At 32.7% G+C, this 21,678-nt stretch overlaps 2 protein-coding genes across 3 annotated transcripts; one reads left to right on the forward strand and one right to left on the reverse strand.

Moving 5' to 3' along the window:
- Window positions 1-409: 409 nt before the first annotated feature.
- LOC114191780 (proline-rich family protein) lies at window positions 410-3,773 on the reverse strand. The gene is made up of 3 exons (XM_028081174.2): window positions 3,438-3,773; window positions 1,900-2,037; window positions 410-939 (listed from the first exon to the last, which is right to left on the reverse strand). The coding sequence occupies exons 1-3, from the start codon at window positions 3,606-3,608 to the stop codon at window positions 568-570; spliced, it is 681 nt and encodes a 226-aa protein (XP_027936975.1). The 5' UTR covers window positions 3,609-3,773; the 3' UTR covers window positions 410-567.
- Window positions 3,774-7,922: 4,149 nt separating this feature from the next.
- Window positions 7,923-18,382, forward strand: LOC114179567 (uncharacterized). Of its 2 annotated transcripts, none has more exons than XM_085670529.1 (12): window positions 7,923-8,049; window positions 8,700-8,798; window positions 9,228-9,371; window positions 10,059-10,937; window positions 11,392-11,479; window positions 11,569-11,642; window positions 12,917-13,994; window positions 14,349-14,635; window positions 15,283-15,389; window positions 16,689-16,839; window positions 17,332-17,484; window positions 17,988-18,382. In XM_085670529.1, exons 1-12 carry the CDS (start codon window positions 7,993-7,995, stop codon window positions 18,120-18,122), a joined length of 3,252 nt encoding a protein of 1,083 aa, XP_085526655.1. In that variant the 5' UTR covers window positions 7,923-7,992; the 3' UTR covers window positions 18,123-18,382. The 2 variants fall into 2 exon arrangements, with proteins under 2 accessions (XP_085526655.1, XP_027921759.1); XM_028065958.2 differs by having other exon boundaries at window positions 10,062-10,937.
- Window positions 18,383-21,678: the final 3,296 nt, after the last annotated feature.

Below are 21,678 nucleotides of genomic sequence, written 5' to 3' on the forward strand. Positions count from 1 at the left end.
AATCAGTGGCTAAAGTTACATTTTTTTCACATATTAAAAGTTAAAGATGTTGTTATCAATCAGTGTAGTGACTGATATTTTGTGACAAAAATGAATTGCTAATTTACAAAAGTTTTTCATTCCCTACTTCAATCTCTAATAGGACCTTATGAATTTGATCACACTTAAATTAGTCGCTAGTTAAACTGTGGCACACACAACAATATTTTCCAATCATTTTGCTCTTGAGCATGTAACTAACATATGCCTAAGTGAACAAATGAATAAGGATCTTAAATATGCCTCCAAAAAAAACTAAGGAACCAACAAATCATTCAAAATTTCTAATTTGGTTTTCATATTTTGAGGAGTATATAAAACTGAAACTATATCATCATCACTTTCCCCAGCAAAGGATAAACACACTCAGTAAGAAGAAACACTAGCATACCAAGAATGATGTTTAGCAGAAACATTTGCATCCATTAATCTTTAGAGTTATATATGTATACACTGGCTCATACTATTGACACAAAAATAAATTCTTTGATGTGTCTTTGTAGCAAAAGTGGCAACCATCTGATACACCTATGATTGAATGTTCACATCTGGGGTCTCAGGCTGGATTTGAGCTTCAACCTGAACCTGGGAAAGATCGGGGGCCGCCGAGTCTGGTTGAACGGCCAACGATGGCTCTGCCTCTGCCTCGCTACGCACGGACACTTCAGTAATCTCCGGCGGCTTGAACTTGTTGATGTAGTAGGTAAGTGATGGCCCTGTGTATTCAGTTGGCTGGATCTGAGGAGGAGCATTCTTACCAACTTGTAGGAGTATTGAGGATGCTGCAGCAACTGAGATCAGGGCAAGGCCTGCAACAATTGCTGCAGTGTTCTCAGCTCCATCAGAAGAAGAGCCAGCAGTTCCTGAACTTATAGCACTTTCTGCCACATAAACTGCTGGCTGAAAAGATCACAAGGTGTTCGACAATTTGAATCATCAAATTTCTCTTTGTTTTCAAGTTTTGAACAAGCAAGCTTATGCAGACGTGTGTTAGAGATCTCACATAAATTACGGATGTGGTTCAAATATGCAGACATGTGTTAAAGATCTCACATAAGTGATAAATTACTGATGTGGTTCAAATATGTAGACGTGTGTTAGAGATCTCACATAAATTACTGATGTGATTCAAATATGTAGACATGTGTTAGAGATCTCACATAAATTACCGATGTGGTTCAAATATGCAGACGTGTGTTAGAGATCTCACACCAATTACTGATGTGATTAAAATAGTCTTGTACAATATAAGTATGGCCGAATCCCTTCCAAATAAAGATAGTGGAAGGCACAAAAGTCCAAAGCAAGCTCGCCGAAATCGAGTTGGTCCACTCAAAGGCTTCCCATTCACTCAAATAATTCTAAACCTAAATCATTCTTATGAGAATAATTAGGTTTATAAGTATTTAAGTATTGGTAAAGCCTTTTATTTTAGTAGGCTAAGTAGATCTTGGCCTACTCACTTTGGACCATTATGTCTTCTAATATCTTGAAGGGTATTCTACCATATATGTTTGAAATATGTATAACTGAATATAATTATCACTTTACAAGTTAGTTTTTGAGGTTGAGTTTCACTTGAACTCAAATTCTAAAAACATGAATTCTTCAATTTGACACAAGCTACCAACACCAATGACTAGCCTCACAATTCATGTATAACACATGTATGCATGTTTGCCCAAATAATAGTCCCTTATGGGTTATCATGTTACCAATGTTTGCTACTCATTTTCATGCTTACAAAATGAACATTAAACTTCAACAAATTAAAGAATAATACTATACTACATAAAAAGTCCAAGGGAACATGGTAAAACATTGCATGCCTTTAATAAGTTAAAAAAGATCAATACTAACCTCAACTGAATAAATGTTTGTCTGCCCAGCAGTGTCCTTCTCAACATATCCGGTCCAACCCGGCCGACGGCGTGGTGGGAAAGTACCGACTACCTTTGTCTTCTCACCGGCTAACCATTCCACACTGACCTTCCCAACCTAAATCACCACCAACAGAGGATTGATTCCTTTGTCTGTGAATAATGCAGAAGCTAAACACACATGGATGATAATGATACAGCACTCATCTGTTGTTAATGCATGAATATATGGAGGATATTTCAATTACGAAGCCTGGCCAGAGATAATATGGTATAATAATTGGAAACACACTAAAGATTAGGTGAAACTGAAATGGTTCAAACAATGACATAAAGAGGACTTGCAAATTATCCTTAGTATTATTGCATACATAATATCTTTCAATTCTGCTAATTACCCTGAAACAGTGGTTTTTGAGACACAGCTTTTATGAAATACCTAACTCACACCCTCCTTTTTTTTCACAGAATTTGCATTGAGCACAAAAACAAAATTCTTCTAACTAAAGAACAAACTGTTGGAACTATGTTTTAACATACAAAAAGGATAAGAACACAACATCCAGGTTGTAAGCTATAAAATAAATGTCAATCACAAAACAACAGATTGCACAAAACAAAAATATGAATATTAAAAACTTTGAAGCTAACTTAACTTAATGCACAATGTAAGTGGGGTGTTCCTTGCATAGATCTAATGATAATGATCCTTTTCCTAATCATTCCATTCACAACAACAAATTATGATAACATTTCTCAAAGAACCTTAAATTGACCAGAAGTCCATCTCTCAGCTGAAAACCATTACATGGAGTACACTAATAGAGATTGTTAGGTTTTTCGAGGAGAGACATTTGGAAGATTCGACACCAATAAGACATGAACAAACCCATATAAAAAACCACAACACCACTCTCAACCAAAAACCTTAATACAATGGTTTTATGGATTTTTCTACTTACATGTTACTCATTTTTACCCAATATGAGACTTCCACCTTATCTTGAATTACTAACCGATATTTTATCGTATTACACACACCAAGCTTCCTTTTTCCATTCAACATTAACCTCTTTAATTGTTAGATTCTTGAGACATAAAGAGATTTGGCACCAATAAATTGTAAACAAACCCATAGATAAGAGATTCAACAATGAGTTTGTGGTGTTTTTGCTTCTATTATCTATCATTATTATCTATCCAATGTGGGAATTCTAAGTCAACTTGAATTCCTAACAGTTATGACCCTTAAATTGATCAAAACAAATGAGCACAAGTCAAATTCTTCTTCTCCCAACTTCTTCCAAGGGATCTATATAGAGAACAACAATGTGCCAAGACAACATGTAAATGTGTAAATGTAACTACAAAACTAAAGAAACTTAATTTTCATTATTCCATTCCCAAATTTTTCAGTATCATATTTTTCCTCAGTCACCAAAAGGGCACAAGAAACAAAACGAATGGATCAAAACATCTCAGAAACTCAAAACCGATTAAGAAAGCTAAAGAACTCACTTCCTTATCCGGGGCACATTCTTCCTCATTGCAGTCAGAGTCATCAGAGTCAGCTCTAACAGTGAACAAACCAAACCTTCTCTTACTGGTTTTGGGGTGCTTCAAGGAGAATCTTCTGGAAGAAAAGGCACAGCTATTGGCTGCTAAAGTTGCATGAAATGCACAAGCCATTATTGGGAACTAAAATTGAAGTTCAAACCAAAATGGTCTCAAGAGAAAAACAAAAACAACAAAAGGGTTCTTAGAAATTTAGGATTTTGAAGAAAATCTTGGGGTTATGGTTTAGTGGAGTGGGTGAAACAGAAGAGAATTTTGTGTGTTGTGGATTGGTGTTTCGTGGTTGAGTTTAAGCCTTGAAGGGACACAATTTGATTGGGATATGCCATGTGTGGACACATGGAAAGTACTTGTGTTGTTGGGAAAATATCTGATGGAAACAGTTCCAGCTCAGAAAATTTGTTCTTGTAAAACAATTAGTTAAAAAGTTTTTTTTTTAATTTTTAAGTAATTTGTACATCAACAAAAAATAATATATATAGTTGTTTATGGCATGATAAAATGTATACTTTTAATTAAAAATGGTTTTTTTTATCTCGTTTCTTTTATCAAAATCAACTTCAAGTTACTTAAAAAAAATGTATAAACTTTTAAATGTTTTCAAAACAAACTAATGTACATAATAAAATTATACTAAATAATTGTGTTATTGAATAAAATGAACGAATTTTGTGACAAATATTATTAATATATTTTTTTAATGTAATATCGTTTACTTGTTTCGAGTTTCGCACATTGATTAACAATTACTATGTTACTTACTATTCTTTTACACAAACACTATATCTTAAATTTGTGTTATACTGCTCAAAAAAATTGTATTTTTATATTTATATTAAATACGTGTACACAATTAAAATTAAGTTTTTAAATATACATTAATAACATGAAAAGATAAATTGTATTTTTAATTGGGAGATGTTATTTTCATAAAATAATAAACATATAATTAATATTCTTTTTTTATTAATTTAAAATAGTGTATTTGTTTGCTAACTTTCACAAGTTCTTTTTGAAAACCTTTTCACAAAATTAAATGACGATTCTTCTTGTATTGTCTATCCTTTATTGTATTGCAAAAAAAAATGTACTTGTGTATATATACACATCTATGACACATGACACATAAGGTGAGAAATAATATTATTGTGCGAGAATAGATAATTTTATGATAATAGATAGATTTCATTTTTCCATCTACATTTATTATTCATTAAAAAACTCGACCCATTTTTTCTTTCAGCTTATAACGTCATAACATTATAAGTAAACCATGTATCTAAACTATTAAAGACATTTAAGCATGTTATATAAATGTACACACACAATTTAATTTCACAAATAACTCATATGCATGCATACATACATATTTAAAATCCAACAACACTCTAACTAATCTACTTTTAAGACTATGGATGAACATGCAAATCTAAACATCATACCAGTATTCAATAGATATTAATAAATTGATATCTTCCAAAATATTAGTATCCAAGACTTTGGTCTACAAGTAAATTTCATAATCATTTCATAATCAAGGATAAAGGTAAGTCCATTGCATCATATGTAATAACTCTCTCAAATTTTAAATCATCAATGAAACAATGTGATATCTATTAATCACATGTGTTTGTATTCATACAATCACAAATTAGTTAACATATTATCTTAGATACGTAATTTCAATTGAAATCATATCATATAATGCAAATACAAGTTAAATCGTTTTAATATTAGCTCAAAAATAACATCACATTCTTACATCGGTAAATTGAACATATAAAAATGGATTTAACTTTTAATATCGTCACTTAAAGATCTCATAAGACCTTCCTTTCTAAAATTATAACGTATCGTTGAGCAACAAGTCTCATCATTTGAACATCTTGTTAACACTTGACCTATATACCTTTTGAAGGGAGAAAACCAATTCATTCCTTCCTCACTTGAACGAAAGACCATGTTTTAGAGCAAAGGATATTGTATGAGGAAGAACATGAAGATGTGATAACTTTTGGTTGGTCAATCTATGAGTTGAAAATTGTGGTATTAGCATCTCCTGATTGGTTATATTTGAAGGTAGAAGATTGTGAATGTGGCGACATCTGGTTGGAAAGATTATGAGTGTTAGGATGAGTATTTCTTAGAGATAATTTTACACGGTAATTGGCTAATACTGATACAAGGTGTGTGGTGTTTATGCATGACTACTGGTTGGCATCGATGTAGGGTGTATGAAAATTTTTGGGATGGTTTAATTCCAAGTGAATATATTCCTTTATGGTGCAATATGATTGCTGGTGAAGACAATAAAGATGCATTTATTTTAATCACGGTGGAGTTTGTTGAGTGCATATCGTAAAGTCCCACACTAGGATAAATTACGGAGTGAGTATTAGCAACTGTATAATGGACTATAGGTTCATGGTTTTATTTGTTACAAGTCAAAGACACTTTGAGTTAGTGTTTGATTTTTCTTATACTCTTGTAGTAGAGTATTGTGAGGTGTAGTTAAATTTTTTCTCTAAACAATGTGAGTGTACTTGGGATAAAAAAGGATTGAGAGTTTTGTCGGTGTTTACAAATTTACATATAGTGATTATTCTTGAGTTGTCTTTGAACAAAGATTATGATTTTTTTTTATATTTGGAGTTTCCATTTTTTTGTGTATTATTGTTAATCTTATTTCTTTATTATTAAATGATTATTGTGAAATTAAACTGTAGTGTTTTTTCCGACCATATTCAATTATGTCTCATTGTTGTTTTATTTTTTTAATGATCTTGTCTTAAAAAATCTATTGATTATCCCGTGACGAATATAGGATAGGTTGAATTACAATTGAATAATAATACTTTAATTTCTACACTAGGGGTCTGTTCTCTTGGGTGGATTAAACTGTTCACAGGAATAACTAAGCGCGGATTGATGAATATAGTTGTGTTCCATTGCATTGATTTGGACGGATAAGCGACGACGAATTTGAGGGATCCACAATTTTTTTAATCCACCATCCAAGGAGAAGATTAGCGAGTATTATGAGAACATTACCATATTGTCCTCGCTTTTCATTTCACACGCAGTACAATATTGCGTGAGAGGTGTTGCGGTCGGGTTGTGATTGGTGTTGCAGGGTGGTGGCATGACTGGTGTTGGAGGTCGAGTGGCGCACCAGTGTGTTAGGGTGGTGATAGATGGCACTGACAGGTGAAGGGTGGTGAGCGAGGCACCGATGTCATTGTTGCGTGAGGTTTGGATGGCACCGGTGTGGGCACCAATGTTGTGAGTGGTGTTGCAGGGGCGTGGTAGGTGTTGGGGTGGTGAGTGGATGGCACTGGCAGGTGAGGGTAGTGAGTGAGGCACCAGTGTCTTCCAGTGGTGGTGAGGTGTTGTGTTGTTGTGTGAGGTTGGGATGACATCGGTGTGGGCACCAGTGTTGTGCTGAGAAGAGAGAGGGACGGCACCGGTTACGTAACCGGTGCCTTGTTTTCAAAGGGGGCGACATCGATTACAACACTGATGTCGTTGGTTTTTTTTTTTTTTTTTTACCTTTTTCTTGACTTCTTTTGACTTTTTTTAACATTATTTAACTTTAGTTTAAAATTTAATTATATATATTTTTTTTAAATTTAATTGTGTAATTTTTTTTTACATTCATAAAAATTTAATTTTTTTTATTTCAAAATTTTATATAATTTTAATATTTTTTTAATTCGTATTAATTAATTATAATTATTTTTATAACCTCAAATTAAAAAATCATTCTCTTTTTTTACACAAGAGTATTATGGTAACTTAATAAATATATCTATTTTAACATATAATTTTATCTATCACATCAATCAAATCTTTCACTAACTTTCATAAAAATTATCTCCAAATCCACTCACTTTACCCTCTAAATCCACTCAAAAAAACACAAATATCCATCCACCTAAATCTATACAAATCCATCTTCACACTCTCCTCCATATCCATCTACACAAAGGAACACACCCTAAGTGGTGATGTAAGACTGGTGAGTAAAAAAGAACTTAAAGCAATAAATATTCTCATAGAAAATAAAATAATATTTAAACTTTTTTTTTATATTCAGATTACACTGGCCGTAAATATTTTTTAATATATTGAAAATAAAAAATGTAGAAGAATTATATGGAAAAATTTGTTCGAATTAACTTGCATTTGAACTTATTGAAGAATTTTTCTTTAAGTTTTCTCCTCTTTATGGAAAAAATTGTCTAAAATAATTATGTATTACACATTCAAAAACATTTAAAAAAAAAAGAATTGAAGTTCATATTTTTCTAGTTAAAACAGATGATCATATTTAAACCAAATAAATGTTAAAAAAGCATATATTTATTTCCTCAATTTAAAATTCAAATTTTGACTTTGACTGTTTTGCCCTTCTCCTCGACGCATAGTTAACCCGCCGCGAGTTCTATCATTTGGCGCCAAAACCTTTTCAGTTCGCTCTTGCTTTGGCACCGAAACAATGGGAGAAACTTCTTCCATGGCAACCCTAGCTTTTCGTCCTCCTCACTTCTCTGAGGTTAGTTGCGCTTCTTTTCTTTCGATCTTTTTTGTCTTTTATTTTTTTTTGTTTTTATTTTCATTTGTATGATATACGAGAAAAAAAAAGCGATAACTTGAAAAAGGTTGTGAAAATTTAAACAGGACTTGAAGTGCTATATAGGAGCTAGGCTGAGAATTTTATTTGTTCGATTTTGGGTGGGTGTTTCTTTTTCACGGGGTTTTATTTAGATTTTTTTGTTGTTGTTGTTGTTGTAATATTAGGGGTCTTGTTTTTACATGTTGATGATACTCTGATTTATATTATTAATTCCAAATTTCTGCAATTATGGGGTTTTAGATTTTTGGGAAATTTGTACTTATCTGTAAGTGAAGTATGGATATTTGAAATTATAGTTATAGTTTTCAATTGCTGCTCAGTGTAATAATTGTGCGGATTGGGAGGCCTTTTCATTCACATCGAGGTTGCAATCGTCGCTGCATTAGCAACGTTTAGTGGAAAACTTATCACCGTGATTATAATTGTTGTGTGTGTATTTTTATGTGTATGTATCCTAAGAAAATATTTTGGTTTTTGTTTACTGTTTTGCATATAAGACAGGTTTTATGAATATTATGCTTTGCATATCTTCAATTTGTAATTGTACGTGGCGTATGAACATGTTGCAGGAAGTAGCTTGGCTTCCATGCTGGCTGCAGAGTCTTGGAACTAATGGGTCTATTGAATTTCTTAAGGAATCTCAAGCCCCTTCATACAAAGAAGCAAAGGTTAGAATTCCTCTTTCTGAGATTATGCTCCTTATTTTTTTTTGTGGGTTCAATTGTTATTATATTCAAGTACTATTCATAGATGTTCAATATCTACAGATCACAAATGAATATCACAAGATACATCTTTCTACCATTCAACCAGTTGTTTCATTTAAACCAATAGAAGACCAAATTATAGAAAATAAAAAGTTTATAACATCTAGTATATGAATGATTGATGATTGGTTTTGTATGTTTAATTTCTAGTGATGCCTTAGTAAACGGTCCATCTTTACGTGGATAGTTAGCTGTACAAAGCTGTTTCTTTTTTTAAAGTTTAAAGTCATTGGCATCTATGTTTATTCTTCAACTTTGAAAGTCTATGGGAATGTTAGATTGGTCAGTTTTTTTTTTTTTTGATGCATTCTCTTCTTTGGAATGAACAAGGATCCAGGACCTTCTGAAGAGACTGGTAATGCTGGAGAATATTTCAATGCAATATCAAGGGAAGAAGGTCGATACAGAAGTTGTCATTTATTCTTATCTGGAGATGATAGTTCACCTCTTAGCGTTGCTTCATCTCCTGAAAATGTGAGTTTATTTTTCTTTTTAATCGATCAAATTTTAAAGAATGGTACATCTATTACATAGGGTTTCCTTCTGTCAAAGACTTCCCTCCTTCTAAATACTACAAACAAACAAACTAACTCAACACGTTAACTGCCCCTTACATGTTTTGTAACACCACATATATAACACCACAACAGTTACATACATCCACAACTTCCTAAAGACATAGATATCAATAAGATACTAATAATTTCGATCCGTGTCCGCCTAAAGATTGAGAGCATATTTATCTGTTATTCTCCTCAATTCTTATCTGCCAAAACATCTTTGTGTTTTGTTTACTTATTTGCTACAGCAATATCAGATAGCTAGTTTTCATATATTTTTCTTCTGGTGGCTAAATTGACTCGGTGACAAATTCTTGTGCTTGAATGTCACTTGTAAATTGTAATAGCAAGCATGGACACGGAAGTTTGAAGGAAGTAGCCAAAAAATGCTTTTAGAAGATCAGTCCTTTGCTTATAGTGAATTCTCTAAGTGAATTAGATGTCACTGTTTTCAACAATATACACTAGCACACTTACGTGTAAAAGTCTGTTCTTGTGAAACGTGTCTGTAAATTTTACTTCTGAGCTACTGGGTAAATTACTTAAACTGTTAACTCTATTAAGACTAAGACCTCCTTGATGTATCTATATTTCATTGAAGCAGGTATTTCACTTTAGTCTGCGTCTTTCTTCAGATAATGGTTCACCCTTTTTCCCGACCCAAGATTTGAATGAATCTCAAGATATAGTTGCACCAAGTGCTGTTTTCTCATTGCAACCTATTCAACCTTCTATTGATTTTAGAGAAAACATGCATTCGATTATGGATCATCTTACCTGTGAATCAGATTTTCCAGCTGCTTTCATCCCTGAAACTGTGGAGAACGATGCTTCAAAATCTCTAGTTGATACAACTGATTCTGTTAAAGGTGCTGATGTAAGTAATGCAATTGAACTTTCTATTGCTGCATCTGAGGCATTGGTCATACATGATTTAGTGAAGCTGGACTCAGTTTTAGAAACAATGCATACAGAAGCTGTACTTGAAGTTGCACTTCAAGTAAAGCAGGCACGACTTGAGGGATTGGAAGACGGCTTCCAATCCTCAAATGAGGAATCTGACTACAGTGATTCTCTTTCTGATTTGAATGATTTTATCATGGAAGATGCCTATGAAGATATAGGGCTGCTTATTGGTGTTCCTGTTGAGGATATTCTCTGCAGTTCAACTATATTTGAATCAAAAGGTGTGTCTAATGTTGAAAAAGGTAGTGGATGCAATAATAAAAATAGTGATGGTAAGCATACTTCTCAGCTTCACAATTTTGATGATACATCTAAACAAAAACAGTTAGAAGTTAACGTGGGGAAGGAGATGCAGCAAAATACAGACTCATTTCATCATTCTTCATGTTGTGAAAAGGAGATGCATTTTGATGATCCTAGTTTGGGTGAAAACACTCTCAAACATTTTGATAATAGTCCTCCTATTTCTCATCAACTCATAGGGAGAAGTACCGATGTTTTGGTCCCCGACCAGGTAAAGTATTTTCTTTTCCTTTTGCTTTTATTCCACCTATTGACACAACATTCAAAATTTAGCTTCTAATGAACCAACTATCGCAAAAGCTTAGGCTATTACGTGAAGGCATATTATTGGCTTTTACTTTATGTATTTAATATATCCCCTTATGAAAGAGTTCTTTGGGCTTTGAGTGTGCATAGGTCCCCCAACCTTAAATTGAAATATAACATTTTGGTAACTGAAGACCGCTTGGTCGTAGAGGCCACTATATCAATTATATTGGAAGCTTAAGGGATATGGTGAAGATATGCGGGTGGTTTGTATTGAAAAGAATGATTTAATGAATAAGGAAACAAATTAGCAGTCTCACTTTTGGGTATTGTTTATCTCAGTTGTTTCTGAGCAGCATTATACTATTACATGATTTTTATATTAAGTAATTGATGCTACATTGATTTCCATTTTCCAGACAGTTGGGTTGCCTATGCTTGACTTGACTTCTATCAAGCTACAAAACAATGTCAACTCGTCACATGTTGATATTTCTGGAAATTTCAGTGAGTTTTAATATCTTACTCATTATTTTCATCTGCTTGCTCTGTCCAGTGTTTAAAGCTTATCTATTTTCTTTTGTTAAACGATTCAGAAAAGGAGAATTGGGCAACTTACCCAGCTCCAGAAAGATTTAGAAGTCGCTGGTTAGGGGGGTGGACATGTAAGGTGTGGTGTTTCTTCTTTTTCCTTCGCCTACCATTTCTGTTAGTCATGCAAAACTGTCATTTTCTTTTTATATTCTAGTTAGCACAATTGTCTTGAGTTTAGACTGACCCTCAAATTCATCTTGAGTCTTGTTGAAATTAAATGGCTATTGCCTATTCCTAGGTCTGATGCAAGGATATCACTTCCACATGTTTCCTAATTTCCTTTAGACTTTATAAATATGAATGGTACTTGTATCACATTTTAATGTCTGTATGATTTGATTACGATTAACGTTTATTAGGAATATTTTTGTTGTCAATATAAACATGTGTGCGTGGTCGACATTTGGCACACCAAACGTAATAAAAATAATAATTTGTTCTTTTGTAGTTAACAGCTAATAGTATGATGTGAAGAAACCAGTAACATTGTAGTAAAGTTGAGGTTATTGTAATCTTTGTCGCAATTTATTGCTGCAACCTGACATATAAAACCTATATAGTCATAATAACTGATTTCTATTGTTGATGCATTAATGATTCTAAAATCTTAAGCGTGGTAAATATGATGAGACTTAGAACTGTTTCTTTAGAAAAGGCTTACTGCTAATTTCTTTTCAGAGAAGAATTAAGGAAGACAAATATTCTTTATATTGAGTTTTTACTTTGCCTAAAATCATCAACTTGGGTGGCACAGTTTTCTATTGAAATATTTTGCTAATTATAATAGATAGTTGGTATCTGATAGAAGAAAGGGACGGTTTATAGAATTTTCACTGTTAAAAGGGAATATTTTGCAAATTCCTGCTGAACAGTAGTAATTGGCGTGCTATCTATTCATGGCTGTTAGTTGCATTCCTCCATCAAGATTGTGTCAGCGCTTTATTTTTGCTATCACTGTATCAATGCTATTTAATGAACACTTGTCTGATGGAACAAAAAGAATCTAAGCACACCTGATTTTCTACATATTTGGATTTTCATACATGTTGATGGCATATAAACCATTGTTTCTATCAGGTGCTTGTGTGGTTGTGTGGAATTCTAAATTGTCATCTGTGGAAGGGGAACTTCTGTTATGATTGGAGGCAAATTTCCTCCAAATGATTTTCTTTCGTTTACTACGTGGCTGCCCTTTTGTTCCTTTTTTACTTTCTGTACACTTCCCTACAGTTTATGTTCATTTAAAAATTTGCTTTTTTCTCATTATTTATATTGTATTTGTTTTACATTCATTCACGGATTTAAACATCTTATTTTTCATGTATTTTTACTCTGTTTCCCTTTTGGAAGGAATTAGATTCATCTTCATTGAATCGAAAGAATGCAGAAGGGATTCCAAATTTACTTGTTAGAGAGACAAGCTTTCTTACAGAATCCGTAGATATTGTTCCTGATGAGAATTCTCGTGTTCTGAACCATGATCCCAACTGTGCCATTGGTTCTCAGCTAAGTGTGCCTTCTGAAGGCTCACATAACAAACCTAATGAGAGCATATTGCAGTCTCAAGATGTGATCAGATGTTTTAGTCCATCATTGACTGATCCTCTCTGTTCATTTGTTCCATGTAGCCTTTCCTTAGAGCATGCCAATTACAATACTCATATTGATAAAGGAAATGATTCTGAGGATTTTGTCCCATCCGTCTCTGAATTTGAGGTGGATAATTTTCAAAGGATATTGGAAAAGAATGTTAATTTTGACCGTAGTGATGATAAAGTTATGTCCATGCTAGATGATAAGGATCTTCTAATCACTGAAGCAAGGATGGATGAACAAGTCACTCGGAAGTTAGCAAGGGTTGAACATTCTTCTCTTAAGACTTATAGCACAATTTTACCAAACCAATATCTCAACTTAAACTATAATTTGACAGCACTTCCAATTGATGAGAGTATGGGTAGTGCAGCATCTTTGGGCACGAAGATTCCAGAGAGCCTATCTGCTCCAACGCACGCAGATGGAAACAAGAACAAAGAAGATAATCAGCATTTGGTTGATCATAAGTCAATTATTGAAATAACGAATGGCAAGTGTTATAATGAGTTAAAACCAGCAGATGAAAATGACATTTCGGCAGAACCAACACAAGATACACCTCTTATTCTAAACCATCGGATACGCCGGTGCTTGCTAGGCCCTGTGAGTGTTGCAAATGATGTCACTGCAGAGAAAATTAGGAAGGAACATCTAGTGCCAGAAACTGTCGTTCAAAATCAAAAGAACAATACTGTTAATGAACTGCAGTTTGAGAGCAATAAATTCCACAGTGAACATGTTAGAATCAGGAAGAAAGTGCATTTCTCAGAAAAAGTGGAGGGGCTTCATCCGAAAAGGAAATTATCAAATTTGGAATCCTCACATAAAAGATGTAAGTATTTTGTTCAGTTTGTTTAATTGTTAAGAGCCCAATCAACTATCCCAAAAGGTTAATCTGTTAGGTAAAGACGTATGAATGACTTAAATTTCATGGTTAGCTTGTTCCCTCACCCACGAGTTCTTTGGGCCTAACTTGTTGATAATGCACAAATCCACCTTCCTTGTGCTGATTTTTTGGGGGGACCACTTGGTCTTAAAGACTCTAATACCATATCATGAACCAACTATCCCATAACCTCAGTTGTTAAGAAATGCGAATGGTTTTATATTACATCAATATTCTCTAGTTGAAATGTATCTTTCAGTTTTTACATACTATGTTTTACTTATTTTTTGCTAAATGTAGGTTCATTTGTCAGAGCAAAAAGGCAGCGAGTTTCAAAGTCATCGACCAATTCTGTGCCAAGTATGAGACATCCTTTGACAAATTCTTGCAGAAACAGAGTGAATGGATATATATTTCAAGGTATAGAGTTCCTTCTAACCGGATTATCTAGTGAGAAGGAAAGGGACATGGAAGCACTTATAAGGAGTTCTGGTGGAGTGGTTCTTTATGATATTCCCTCTCAAAATTCCTTGGGCAAGCGACATTCAACTTTATCCCATTTCCCCATTGTTCTATGTATGAGAAAGGTTTGTGTACAATGATCAATATAACCGTACTTCTGCTAATTATGCCATTGCTCTCTTTCTTCATTTTATTAATCTCTTGTTTCCCGCTTTATGGCACTAGGGATTCATTTCAATGATTAAAGTGTAACAGAACAACTAAAATTACACACAAGATGACAATCTAATGATAAAGAATTGATTAATCTTTATATCTGTGACTTATCATTAAGAATAGGTTCTTGATTTTTGTTAAAAAACCATAATTTACGCACTAGACACCCATTATGAGAGGCTTTCTGTTACTAAGGTTACTAAGGCCTGGTAATTGCTTGAAACAGAATGGTTTTTGGTTGTCACAGCTCATTCTCATTCTTAATCTTTCCATATATGTCAATAGCTATCGATACTTTGTTTCAGAAAACCATTTGACCAAAAGGCTTATGCCGTTTAGTTTTACACAAACTTTAGCAATAGAGCACGTGGAGCAACAGAATAACTTAATCAACCAAAGCTTAAGTTCAGTGTCAAAGAAAGACTGCATCTAGAAGCTGAATATTTTATGCAAAACTCAAAGAATATTTCTTTCCTTGTTTGTACAACATTAATTATTATGTATTTGTTATATAATGATTGCATTGTTTGATGAAGTCTTTGTTCGTTTGTCTCAGCTGCAAACCACCAAATTCTTATATGGTTGTGCTATTGGTGCCTCAATACTAAAAGTTGATTGGCTTATTGATTGTCTTTCATCTGGAACTATTTTGAAACCTGAAAAGTAAGTTGCATCATCACTGGTAATTGACTTGCGCTTCTCTTAAATTTTAGTTACCTTGTTATGGGATAAATTGTCATTGATGTATGCTGATGTTACCGAATCAGTAAACGGTGTCCTGGCTGGTCTAGATAGCCTAATACACTGCCAAGAGATGCTGGGTTAGGACAATGCACATGTATACTGTCCTCTGAGATTTGAACCCAACACCATAGGTTTGACGCTGTTAGAATAACTATTAAAATCTGGGTAGAAAGTAGTTGTGTTGGGAACTACTTCCTGCTGTACCTATGAGTTGTACATAAGAGTCTTTTGGTCTTCCGTCTTCTCATTGTATCATATTTTTATCCGTATAAATAGAAGATCATAAGAGGTGTTATTCAAGCCCTCTAAAAATATATTTTTCTCTCTTTTTTAATCTTAAGTGACGCTTCAACTTAAACATTGAACCAGAATGTTTTATTGATGAATATATGTCAAATTATATATATATATATATATATATATATATATATATATATATATATATATATATATATATATATGTATATTATAAATATATAATTATTACATATAAGTTTATGTATTTAACATAGGCGAGTTTATGCAGTTCAACTAGTAATCCATCAACCCAGTATCGTGACCAGTTCAGTAATTGGTCCGAGTTTTATAACACATCTGTCACAAAGAAAGTTTCTTTGGTCTCACATTCCAAACCATTTCTCTTTAACAGAATTCTCTATGTAATCCTCCTTACCTCTGCTGTCTCATAGGTGTCTACGAGAGCACGCCCTCACGCACATGCCTTTTCTGTTTCCTTCCCAGCCAAAACATCTAGAAGGATTTGGTTTTTGACAGTTTAATATATAATGATTTGGTTTTTGATCGAGTGTGATGCCATAATTTGATCTATATAGTGAATTCACCTAGTGAGATAATATTACTGTTATTATTGTTTGTTTCTCCTGATAGCTTTTAGGACTGCATGTGCCAATCGTTGTGGAAAGATTTATACAATTTTAGACACTCAACTTACAGATTTTGGTAATTTGACTTATTTGCAATCATTTTTTATGTGGCATTTACGTTAGTTGTCTATATTACTTTCTAATCACACATCTAGTATTATTTTGCAATGACTTAGCTGATGTAAGGTTTGATTTTCTTAATATATAGATCTCTTGCTTAAAATGTTTTCTGAATCAGGAAATATTTGACAGTGTCTCCAATTTTAAATATACTTGCTGTCAAGATCTTCAAATCCTTCTCCATTGTTTAATGATTCTGGTTTTATTTTATTAGATACATGATTCTTCCCAATCGAAATGACATGAAGTGGTCCAGGATTGGGACGGCAATTCACCCAATAAACCAGAAACATATATTTGAAAGAGTACGCATTCTGCTTCATGGGAAGCCTAGTTTCTGCACCAAATTGGCATGCATCATCAAGGTAAGATCCTTCTTTTTACCTTTTTCTTTTCTTCATTCATCTTAAGTTGCCCCTTGATATGTGCTATTTTTGTTGTGTAAAATTTCCACTTTTACTAATTGTTATTTGTTTTTATGTTTTATTTTATTATGAAAAGAAGTGAGTTTTTCTTTTTGATTTAGTTGACCGCAACTTTAATTTTTAGTGGTTGTTTCTAAAACTATTCGGTAGCTTTTTGTTAATTTACATATATATATATTTGATAACTTTGGAATGTAATGAAATCTGATGTAACTAATATATCTTGTATGCATCCAAGAATCTCAACAAATATCAACGCCATACATGATACATGTCTAATATGAAGCTATCTAAATCTACCTCTTTAATGTAACAATGTAGGTATAACAATGCAATGTAGGTGTGTAGGCACTGATACAGATTATAGTAATGGTCCTTTGATACAATATGTCAACATTTTCTAAAATGTCGATTCGTATGTTTGTTTTTCAGCATGGAGGTGGACACGTGTTCAAAACTCTTCAAGGGTTAGTACGGATCATTGATGAGGAAGGGACTTGGGTTGAAGCTATTGTAGTTGAAGATAAAGCTACAATATCACGTCACCTGAAGCATTGTGCCCAAGAGCGGAATATTCCAATGATGGTAAGTGGTAATTCCGTATTTCAGATTTGAAGATTATTTATGGTGCTTTCCATATTTTGTTTAAAATGAAGTTGCTGGTTGTGCATCAACACGCTCTACAATTTTTCCATTTTCTATCTCACTGTATATATAGTGATCACATGACCTCTTATAAAAGTTAAATGACAATGCCCTAATCTTATCCTTGAATGATCTTTTATGGTTTAAGATTTAATAATCACATAACCACTTAAAAAGTACATTACTTTAATTTAATTTTAATAATCTGTGTAGTTTAGATTTCCTCTTCTCACCCTCTCATACAAACACTTTTCTCACTTTGTACGTTCGGTGTATACACATAGATTATTAAAACTTTTTTCACTTGTCATGTGAAGATTCTTGACATTTCAATCTTGGATTTTTATGATTAACCCCTCTCACTTATCATGCTCTATTTTATGTACTTGATGTATATTTCTGTTAGGTGTGGGTTTTTCTTATCATGCTCACTTATCATGCAGCCTTTTAGCTGGATCATAAAGAGCTTATATTCTGGAAAGTTACTTCCTTTTACGGAAAAAAAGACCATACATCCTTTACCATTTGTTAAAGTGTCTGAACTTCCTAGTTCTTCGGATATGAGTCCAGAAATATAAATTTTTCTTTCAGCAACTATGGTGACTAGGGATACCATTCTTGAAGATTTATGTATGCGCCAACACAAGGGAGGATTCAGAAATTTTAAATTTCAAAGGAAACAAAACTAATGTATATTAATTTCTGGCAACATATGTATAAATAATGTATTGATGTTTTGCTGCATTTCAATTTGTTGAGTTAATCTGTAAATATACATATGCATTGTATTTATTATTATTTTTTTTCAAAATTTGAGGTAAGCTTTTTGATTTCAATATCTCTAATGCGTGGTTGTGGCTATGGGCTTTCTTTTTGCAAGTTGTTTTAGTAACCTTATCAAACTCGGCTTCTTCCTCCACCCAATGGTTTTCTTCCTACACCCCCAGCATTTAGCTTCCCTTTTCATTTTGCCCCTACAACAAATTATATATTAAATAATTGAATAAATATTATTTTGAAATCTGGTACACAAATAAAATTGGATTTCAAAATCCCGTGAGCACAACTTCACGTAACCATATTTCAAAATCTAATACACAGATAAAATTGGATATCAAAATCCGATAAATATCTATAATTTTAGATAATTAAATTTCGAAATCTAATAAACACGTAAATCCGGATGTACCAGCCACACATTATCGGATTTAAATGATTTATTTACCTACCGGACACCGATACACCACACATTTTTGTCTTCCTTGGTAACGGTGCAAATTTGTTTTCTCTAGATCCCTATGGTTAATAAATGCTTAATATATCCTATTAATGTGTTTAGGTTTTGATGATTGTGATGCAAAATCGTAATTAAACGAGGTGATCATGTAAGGTAATTAATTATTAGATTAATGTATTTTTGAAAAATGTGTTAGGTAGAGAATTGGTGACGAGTAAGGGTGACAAAATGGGTTAAGTTTGACAGATTGTCCGTCAAAAAGATGAATCGGGTTAGGATTTTGAACTCGTTAACATGTATCAATTTGGTTTGTTTGGCACATTAGGCCGTTGGGTTGAAGAACGGGTTGACTATGGTGTGGGTATTTGTTACCTGCAGGTATTTTAATACTCGTTTATAAATAGATCAGGTGCGGATATCATAATATTCATACCTGCAGATTTCCTTTACCAGCAAAAAATTTAAAATTAAATTTAAATTAATTTTATGTTTTATTAAGTTAAATTTAATTAATATTAAATTTTAATATACATTTTATTAGATTAAATTAAATTAAGTTTAAATTTAATTTATTTTACATTTATTTGTAATTTTATTTAAATTTAATTTTAAAAATTTATAAAATATATTTTTTAAATATGTGCGGATATCCACATATATCTGTAGGTATTTTTTAAACGGGTACCCGACGAGTAAATAAATGGGTTGCAGGTGAATTTTTGTTGTTGCGGGTAGGTACTATCAGTGCCTACACGACCCGTTACCATCCCTAGGTACCATGCTTTGCAAATTAGAACACTTTGTGTTTGGATTTGAAAATGGATTTAGGGATTGAATTTGAGAGGAAAATGAAGCGAATGTAAGGTTGTTCAAATTAAGGTAAAGATTTGTGTGTGATTTGAGTGAATTTGAGACGAAAGTTTGTGAATAATGTGATGTGTAAGAAAAATAAAAGAAAATGTTTTAATGGATAAAATTAGATGACTATCATTTTACCATAAATGATAAATGTGATATAAATTTAAATGCAAATAGTGAAAATTATGTTAAAATGAAATTGAAGTTATTATCATTATTATTATTATTATTATTATTATTATTATTATTATTATTAATTATCATTATCATTATTTCATTATTGTTATTATCATTATTATCGTTATTATTATTATTATTAGTATTATTATTTTTATTATTAATTATCATTATTATTATCATTATAATAATAATAATAATAATAATAATTATTATTATTATTATTATTATTAAAACCTAAAACCAGGCATATGTGGAGGGAGGATAATTGATTCAGAGAGAGAAGAATCGATTCTCTTAAATTCATCCCAAAACAATTTAATAGAATTCTCCTAGAGTCTCATTATCGATTCTCATCAGCATAGTGAAATTAAAAAAGACAATAGACATTTGAATAAATTTCATGTATTTATCCTCAAATCCTTCCATCTTCTATCCGCGTGAGCAGTGAATGTTAGGAGAATTGGTTCTTTTGTTAAGACTTATCGGACCATGAAAAAGGTAATTTATAAGTTCAATTAATATACAAACAAAATATTAATAGATGAGTAAAAATTATTATGAATGATAGTGTCTAAAGGATTAATAATGTTCAACATTTAGGATCAACTATTTGATATAATACGTATATAAAGAGAGATAATGATTTCTTCTTTCAGTTTTTATGAAGTAGCTTCCACATTAATAATATTCATTGGTTTCGTTTAGAGATTACAATTTGGTTCAATTTGATTGATACCTTAACTTCTTATTATCATCCTCATTACAATTTTTTAATAATTAAAGCAACATTAAACTCCTTTTCATTTCAAAATTAAAATTAAGCAAATATAACGAATTAGATTATGTTTATTTGAGTTTTTTTAAACAATTAAAAAAGTTCATCATAAATTAGAATTGATTTGTAAATAAGTTGGAAGTAAAAATTTGAATATTTTTTTAAAAAAAATATACTTTGTATTTTTTTTACAAATTAACTTAAATTAATTTTAATTCATAGAAATTTAATTATATCATTTTCATTTTTCAAAAGTTCTTAGTTGAAATTTGTCTTTATCAATCAATCCAAATCTAACAACGATGATGAGCTTTGATACAATAAAAGGACACTCTGAAACATGAAACAATCACATTTTATTAAGAACTAAGAATACATGTGAAAAGGAGGTTGATGAATTCCATCAGAAGATGACTCAATTTGAGGATGCATGATGTGGAGGCGGTGCTTGGTGGTGTGGTGGTGGTGCTTGGTGGTGATGTGGGTGGTGGTGTGGTGCTGGGGCTTGGTGATGATGTTGGTGGTGGTGTGGTGCAGGGGCTTGGTGATGATGTTGGTGGTGGTGTGGGTGGTGGTGTGGTGCTGGGGCTTGGTGATGATGTTGGTGGTGGTGTGGTGCAGGGGCTTGGTGATGATGTTGGTGGTGGTGTGGTGGACCATGGTGTGGTGGGCTATGGTGGTGCAGTGATGGTGCTTGGTGTGCTGGTTGAGGATGGTGTGGTGGTGGTGCTTGGTGGGGTGACTTGACAGTATCAATGGAAGTTAGATCATGTGGACACTGGCAGACATGTTCAATGCATATCGATGAACATCCACAATTTGGATTTTTGCACCCATCTTGGCACTGTTTATTGTTGTCACATGGTAATCGATAAATGATTCCTCTTGCTTCTGCCTTTATAATGCACAAATCTGAATCACAAAAATCTTATTAAGAACAATGCCAACTCAAAATTTTAAATAAAACAATAACCCTAATTCCTAACAAAAACTATGTCAAAGATTTGGTTTCATAATAAGAACTCAAGATGTGTAGTGTACAAGAAAATGGCTCATTTGAGTTGAGAAACTAAAGAGAGAGTGA

The sequence above is a fragment of the Vigna unguiculata genome, chromosome 1, assembly GCF_037176805.1.
Source record: "Vigna unguiculata cultivar grain cowpea cultivar isolate G323 ecotype 2 chromosome 1, ASM3717680v1, whole genome shotgun sequence".
Lineage (NCBI taxonomy): Eukaryota > Viridiplantae > Streptophyta > Magnoliopsida > Fabales > Fabaceae > Vigna > Vigna unguiculata.